The sequence below is a fragment of the Gymnoscopelus braueri genome, assembly GCF_963280865.1.
Source record: "Gymnoscopelus braueri genome assembly, chromosome: 8".
Lineage (NCBI taxonomy): Eukaryota > Metazoa > Chordata > Actinopteri > Myctophiformes > Myctophidae > Gymnoscopelus > Gymnoscopelus braueri.
The window spans coordinates 49,347,469-49,355,361 of NC_137609.1; the positions used below are offsets into that span (position 1 = coordinate 49,347,469).

The 7,893-nt window shown below is 39.1% G+C and overlaps 1 protein-coding gene across 1 annotated transcript in view; it reads left to right on the forward strand.

Moving 5' to 3' along the window:
- LOC308090906 (uncharacterized protein) overlaps window positions 1-6,180 on the forward strand; it is a 104,294-nt gene extending 98,114 nt beyond the window's left edge. The window contains exons 27-29 of the mRNA XM_080436179.1: window positions 1-105; window positions 2,659-2,832; window positions 3,927-6,180. The exon at window positions 1-105 is cut by the window's left edge and continues 138 nt beyond it. Of these exons, the coding sequence (XP_080292305.1) occupies window positions 1-105; window positions 2,659-2,832; window positions 3,927-4,079 (432 nt within the window). The 3' untranslated portion in view covers window positions 4,080-6,180. The remainder of the gene's footprint in view (window positions 106-2,658; window positions 2,833-3,926) is intronic.
- Window positions 6,181-7,893: the final 1,713 nt, after the last annotated feature.

Below are 7,893 nucleotides of genomic sequence, written 5' to 3' on the forward strand. Positions count from 1 at the left end.
AACCCTGGCCGGGGACGCCGAGGTGTACCGCTGCCTGCTGCTCCAGGGAGGCCGGCTGGGGAGCGCGCTGGCCCCCCGGCCCCCGCTGGACCACCTGCTGCTCAGGTACGGAGGGCCAGGCGAGGCCCAGGCTTCATCTGCGGCCTTACAGCTCTCCTCCGCTCTGTAGCAAAAGCTATGTTCACAGGAAAATACTCAGTGTTCAATTATACATGTGTAACTCTGAGATTGTACATATGGAACCAAATGGACCCTCACGGGTCCATTTGGTTCCATTTGTACACTCTCAGAGTTAACCCATTAAGACCTGAGGCCGATTCTACAAATACCTTATAAATCGGTAGTTCTCAAACTTTTCCATGTCAAGGACCCCCGTCTGAAAATGCCAGGGACCCCCCAGAAGAGACGATTTGTGTCAAAAGATTCAAAATTATTCACTTTTTTTTATACAAAAATGTTCAAAAGTAGCCGATGTACAAGCTGTGAGCTTGTATATCCGCTATTTTTGAGAACCACTGTTCTAAACCACTGTTCTAAATGTATCTATCTATGTGGCTGTATCTGTATGTACTGTATTGGAAGTCTGGGGAAGGAAGTAGAGGTATTCCAAAACAACACAACAAGAATATTCTCTTAAGAGTTGAAAATAAAAACGTTGGAGTTGTTTAAAGTGATTAAAGAGAATGTTGAGCACAACTCAAACTAATTGGAGTAACTGTCCTTTGGGTATATTTTTATTTAATTAGGCACATGCCTAATTAAATAAAATATACCCAATGACTTTATTTTCAGAAAGTGCTGTTGATTATTCCACTTGTTTGTGGCGAGAACTTCCATATAAGAAACTCATTTAAAAAAAGTTAAAGTTATGTTCCACACAAATGAGGAAAAAAGGGATTTTCAGTTTAAGTAAACAAATGTAAATTTCCAGGTGGGACACTACACTTTTGATCAAATAAAAAGAGAGAACCCATTCATCATCTTCAATAGTGTTCCAGTTCCAGTTTTGTTCCAATAAGTGCGAAGACTAGTGGCTTATGAATGTTGTCTATCTAGTGGAACGTTTAAATGAACACATGTCAAGGTTTATGACTTTGATACTGGTACCGGGGGGAGGGGGGCAAAGAAATAACACCCTAAGACACAGTTCTTTGACCTTGTCGGACAGAGAGAGAGAGAGAGAGAGAGAGAGAGAGAGAGAGAGAGAGAGAGAGAGAGAGAGAGAGAGAGAGAGAGAGAGAGAGAGAGCACAGGACCACAAACTCTTTGAAGTTGTTATAAGGAGTCAAGGACACACAGGGATTGATTTTTTGTTTCAGTTTTTGTTTTTGTATAGATTTTGGTCAGTTTATGAATTTTTTATATAAAGCTTTGAAGATAAATGCTAGCGACTGTGTTTGTAGTCCACCTCAGTCAGAAAAGTGAACGTCATACATTTATTGAGCAGACAGCACAATTATAGTCACGTTTTACTTTATCATTTTCTCTATCCTTGCCTTGCCTCTCCTCTCCTCTCCTCCTCTCAGCTCCTCTAAGGCTCCATGCTATTCTTAAAGGGATAGTTCACCCCCAATATGACTTATTTTCTCGATTACACACCCCATGGACACTTGAATTCATGGAGATTTTCCAGTTTTTGGCACATTCCTGAGCCAATAATTTGATGACCCTCGGTGGCTCCGGTAGGAGACACAAAGAGTCTCCTTTGAGTCTCCTACCTACCGGAGACATAAGCATCTTTCTGCCGGTCATCAAATGATTGGCTCAGGAATGCAAAAACTAAAAAATCTCCATAAATTCAAGGCTTCAAGGGGTGTGTAATTGATAGAAAATAAGTCATCTTGTGGGTGAACTATCCCTTTAAGCTCAGAGCACTGTCTGTTCTCTTGTTGTACTTGAGTACTTGAGTCAAAGTATAGATACTCCTGGTATCTATACTTTTTTCTATATATTGAGGACCCAGAGATTAAAATAAAAGGAGAAAAGAATGGAAAAAATCTAATGGGGTCCGAGGCCTAATGCAGTTGTCCTCAAACTTTTTGAGGACAACTTTTTGACCCCCCCCCCCCCCTGCTATCTGCTATATTCCAAAAATGTGCCTCTTATTTGACTTTTTTTGTCCAATGTTTGACCTTTTTTTTTGTATAGTTTGTTGATTACTTTTGACACAGTAATTTTCTTATTTTATTTCATTTCATTTTAGAGGTATTAGAAAGGTCTTAAAAGTCCCTAAATTGTCACTTTAGAAATATGCAGATACCCTGTATAAACTTAGACTGTGTGTTGGTTTGTTTACTGTTGAGTGAGAAAACAATGTTACACATTAAGCCAATCATCTGGGGACCCCCCAAAAATAATTTGATAACCCCCGTGGGGGTCCCAACACACAGAGAACCATTGGTCTAATCAATGCATATCAAACTAGGGGTCCATGAAATTTAACCCAGTAAAACCGGGAAAGCATCATGTGTCATTTCAGATTTTTTTGCAAGCTTGTACATCTGCTATTTTTGAACATTTTTTGAAAAATCTTGAAAGTGTGAGAACTACAGTACTTAAGGCATTTGTAGAATCGGCCTGAGGTCTTAATGTGTTCTTAAAAGGTCGAGAATCACTGTTCTAAACTACTCTCCCCTCCTGTCCTCTCGTCCTCTCCAGAACGTGGCAGTCGGACCCGGGTTCTGGTCCGGTCTACTTGTCCAGCACGTCCACACAGTTCCCGGCGCTGCCAGTAGAGGGCGTCAGGGTGCAGGTGTCCAGCTGTCTCTACCTGCTGGAAGCTCTGGGAGACAAGAGGACCAGACTGACTCACCTGGACCGCACCGACACCAGGTGAGAGACAGACAGACAGACAGACAGACAGACAGACAGACAGACAGACAGACAGACAAACAAAAATACATTATGAATTCATTACTTAAACCTAAAACGTTTTTTACTGCGAAAATACGCATTGCAACATGTTGTGAGCTTCTTCTTCTTATTTTATTTGTTTTAATGGAATTTCTTAGATTTAGGGGACATTTCTGAAATTCTTTTGAAATAATAATAAGAACATTTTTACTACCATACAAATTGTTGCGTGACCCATTGTTTGGGAACCAGTGGTCTGATCCAATCCAATGTGGGTTCAAAATCACTTTAACAACATTAACTCTGCAGTATACATTATCTATATCTACAAGCTCACAAAAAAAATCTTGAAAATAAATTTGAACAATGAGACTTGAAACAGTGTTCCGTGCCAAATACACATTTCATTGGGTGTCATTTGAGAGCCACTGTCCTAATGGCAATTCAAACTTGGGTCCTATGTTTAAAAAAAAAGATATAATATAAGTGGTGGAAAAAGTATTCAATTTTTTTTACTTAGGTAAAAGTATCAATACTGCAATAGAAATACTCTGTTAAAAGTAAAAGTCTGGAATTCAACATTGACTTGAGTAAAAGTACAAAAGTATTGGTATCAAAATGTACTTAAAGTACCAAAAGGAAAATAAATCATTGTGCAGAATGTCCCACTTCACAGGTTCAAAATGTATAAAGATATTTTGAAAATAGCAGCAGATCTACAATCACAATGCGTCACATCGCGACACATTGTGAGCTTGTAGATCGGCTATTTTCAAATGGCAGAAATGTATATAGGGCTGAAGTGGTTAATGTATATTTTGTGATAATAACATATATCTGCAAAGTTACTTGTAACTAAAGTTTTCAAATAATTGTAGTGGAGTAAAAGTATAATTATTTGCCTCTTGAGATGTAGTGGAGTAGAAGTAAAAGTACTGAAATTTCGAAATATTCACGTAAAGTAAAAAATCCTCAAAATTGTACTTAAGTACAGTACTTGAGCAAATGTACTTAGTTACGTTACACCACTGATCTAGATCTAATCCAGTCCAACCTCTGTGTGTGTGTTGTAGGGGCCGGTCTCAGGAGTGGTACAACAGTGTCAGAGGACACCTTCTGGCCTCCAAACTGCTCTCCATCAGAGACTCATTCAGACCGGAGCACAGAGAGACCAGCATATGACTTCATCAGGACGCCATCACAACAAACAAGTCTGCATGTGTTAGACTTCCAGCGGGGAATGGAACCAAAAGTGTTGTAACTTGGAAGGATCGGAATACTTCAACCTTCTATTCTTAGTTAACCCGGACCTGGGTTGAAACTCTACACCAAATCTCTTTGCTTAAAAATAGCCGATCTACAAGCTACTTGGACTTGTGAGACTTGTAGGTCGGCTTATTTGTGGCTGATGCTCCCTGGATGCTGGGGTTTAAGAAGAATATGGGAACTTTAACTGCACGACTCAGAACTCGAAATGGATTTAAATGATTCTTGGGGATCGGACTGTAAGTCAGAGTCTCTCTCTCTCTCTCTCTCTCTCTCTCTCTCTCTCTCTCTCTCTCTCTCTCTCTCTCTCTCTCTCTCTCTCTCTCTCTCTCTCTCTCTCTCTCTCTCTCTCTCTCTCTCTCTCTCTCTCTCTCTCTCTCTCTCTCTCTCATATGAGAACAATGCAGACTGTATTACTTTAAAAGTATTTCATTTTAAAACACTTCTGGAGTCATTTTAACTTCTACTTGGACTTTTGTGTGTGCACCCCAGACATTTTTTTTTAAGTTGATTGATTCAATATTTAGATATTTGATATTCATTTGATCAGACACGCCCCCCCTTCCTATATAAACCCATTAACTTCAGACTCCATATTAACCATGTTAGACACACAGCCCTGCTTCTGGTGACTGATATTATCCTTTTTAACAAACGGGGAGACTTTCCTTTGTGGATTACTTATTTCATTATGTTAATTGACAAGATTTAAAATTAAAATGTAATATTGCACCAAAAAGTATGTAAGTCCATGAATGAAATCCATGGAGTGCATCTTATTATTATTATGGCTAATTTCCATTGGGATCGCCACAGCAGATCATCTGTTTCCATCTGCTCATGTTCTCTAACCTCCTCTTTGGCCTTCCTCTTCTCCTCTTGCCTGGCAGCAAGAGTCCATGGAGTCCAATAAAAAAAAAATAAAGGTTGCGACGTGACGCGGTGTTAGCTTGTAGATCTGTTCTTATCGGCAAGCGACACCGTACGTTAAACTTTTGCCTTTGAGCAATGCGTGTGTGACATATCATCATTATTGGACGATGGTGACGTCGTTCCCAGACCACCCCGGACCCCCCCGCTGCATGGCCACTCTTCCCCTTCACACTCCGCTGGACGGTAGAAATAAAACGCAAAGGACAGCAGAGTTTAGTGAAGGACAGTTTGTTGAGACGGTATAGCTTTTTCAGGCTCCATTGAACTGTCCTGTGAACATAGAGGACAGAGTTATAGGAGCTCTGGAGACCAGGGTTGGGCTGTAACTTGAAATGTTGATCAGTTATTTTTCATGCATGCACCCTCTTGCACAATCATGACACAATTACGGTGTAGGGGGGTTGAGTAGGGTAGTAAATGTAATACAGTAATATCCCTGTAATAACGAATTATTATTGATGCCAAGTAATATACATTACGTAACTAGTAACTTACTACTCTTCCCGAGTAACTTGCCCAACACTGAGTGTGACTCCCTCAGAAAACACGCACGCACGCATGCACGCACACACACACCCACAGTTCCCTGTCACTATAAACTTTATATTTATTGTCCCTCTGTCTTGATGTCTACTTATCCTAGCTAGTGCGTGTGCATGTGCATGTGCATGTACATGCGTGACGTGTGTACGTGTGTGTGTGTGTGTGTGTGTGTGTGTGTGTGTGTGTGTGTGTGTGTGTGTGTGTGTGTGTGTGTGTGTGTGTGTGTGTGTGTGACATACAGTATTACTAGTTTTATTGCAGTCTCCACGAGGCAAACATCACACAATAAAATCCTCAGTGTCAATTTAACTCTGAGAGTGTACAAATGGAACCATTTGTACACATTTGTACACAATTATCACTGAGGGTTTTACAGTGTACTCTGTATATATCCATGTACATACAGATTAGCAAAGCATGGTTGAACGGTATTTTCTGCACCACATACAGTATAATCTGTCATACTTTATTCACAAAGTTTATTTAACTAAATATATTCAAATCTATGTGTTTATTTAATTAAATTGCTTTACAGAAAAAAATAATCTTTATCTTGTTTTTCGGTGTGTTGGGAAATCTGTATTTATCTGCCAAAGCAACTAATTAAAATGTTGATTTCTCAGTGATATCGGCTCCGGCTCCGGCTCCTCTGTGTGTGTGTGTGTGTGTGTGTGTGTGTGTGTGTGTGTGTGTGTGTGTGTGTGTGTGTGTGTGTGTGTGTGTGTGTGTGTGTGTGTGTGTGTGCGCGTGTGCGTGTGTTAGCACAGATTAAGCTGATTATAATTTGTGGAGCGGGTTAAATTAATAAGCATGCAAGCTACAGTGTAAAATTGTCAAGAGTTTACACTGTAGAAACAGATACATAAATATGGAAGATTCTTACCGGTATACATTTCCATTTTAGATAACACTACTGTATGTGCAGTAATAATGATGTAAGTACAGTATGTAGCTATAGTAACTAAAGCTGTCAATAATTGCAGTGGAGTAAAAAAGTAAAAATGTACATCTGAGATGTTGTGGAGTAGAAGTATGGTTGGAGGCATTAGTGAGAACCAATTATATGAAGATAAGGTCGAAAATAGGTGAAGTGGTCCTTTAACGCCTTTTTATTTAATACAATGTAATTTTGTCCAGCATGGTACAGTATGTTAATACAATATAACTTATACATGTGGGGTGGTTGTATTTTGTCTCCCTGCTCTTCTATTGAGACATTTAGATTGTGTCAAAGGTCATGTCTCACCAAGACACAAAATGGCTTTTTTCAGAGAGACAAATCAATCCTTTCTTAACCATTGATGTGCATTGATTGTTACTGAGGCAAATACATATACGTGAAATACTGCTGACAACATCCAGTTTCATGTATGGTACACAAATAACATAATATGGCTGAGATTTCACTACCTGCGTCCTTTTTCTTGGCTTTGTCACAAATGTATTTCCCAAGTTCCCTTTAATTCACCATTGCTCCTTATTTGTTACTGATTAGACAAACACATTTCCTGATGCAAAAGTGAAGTAAGTGAAGTAGCTCTCAAGATGGCAGTTACAGGAAGAAGTTAGAATAGAGAAGAGAGACTAGAATATGGAAGAGAGAGAAGAAATGAAGAAATGAAACGGTACAGGTCAATAACACCAAGGCACAGACAAATCAAATATGTTGGGCAGAAACCTTTTATCTCCATATTTCAACATTTATTTATTTATATTTATATATATATATATATATATATATATATATATATATATATATATATATATATATATATATATATATATAGTTTTGCATTAGATAGATGGCACTACGGAGGGCAGAAATGCTTCTTGCATAGATGGAAAACGTATCCAACAAATACAGTAGAACATCAAAAATGCTAAACTACCATAACATTGAATGTCTTCCAGGTAACCGTGTCCTGGAATCGGATCTGGCTGGGTAGTGGATCGGACCTGGGTAGTGGATCGGATCTGGGTAGTGGATCGGACCTGGGTAGTGGATCAATCCACTGTCCTGATCGTCCTAACGCTAACAATAATAATAATATTTTAATCTGCAAAGTAACCAGTAACTATAGTTTTCAAATAATTGTAGTGGAGTAAAAGTACAATATTTGCCTCTGAGATGTAATGTAGTAGAATAAAAGTAATGACAATTGGAAATACCAAGTAGAGTAAGAGACACCTCAAAATTGCACTTACGTACTTATGTAGGCTACATAGTTACTTTACACCACTGGCAATGAACAGGAAACCGACATGGGCGGACACCTAGATCACGGCAATAATAGCAAT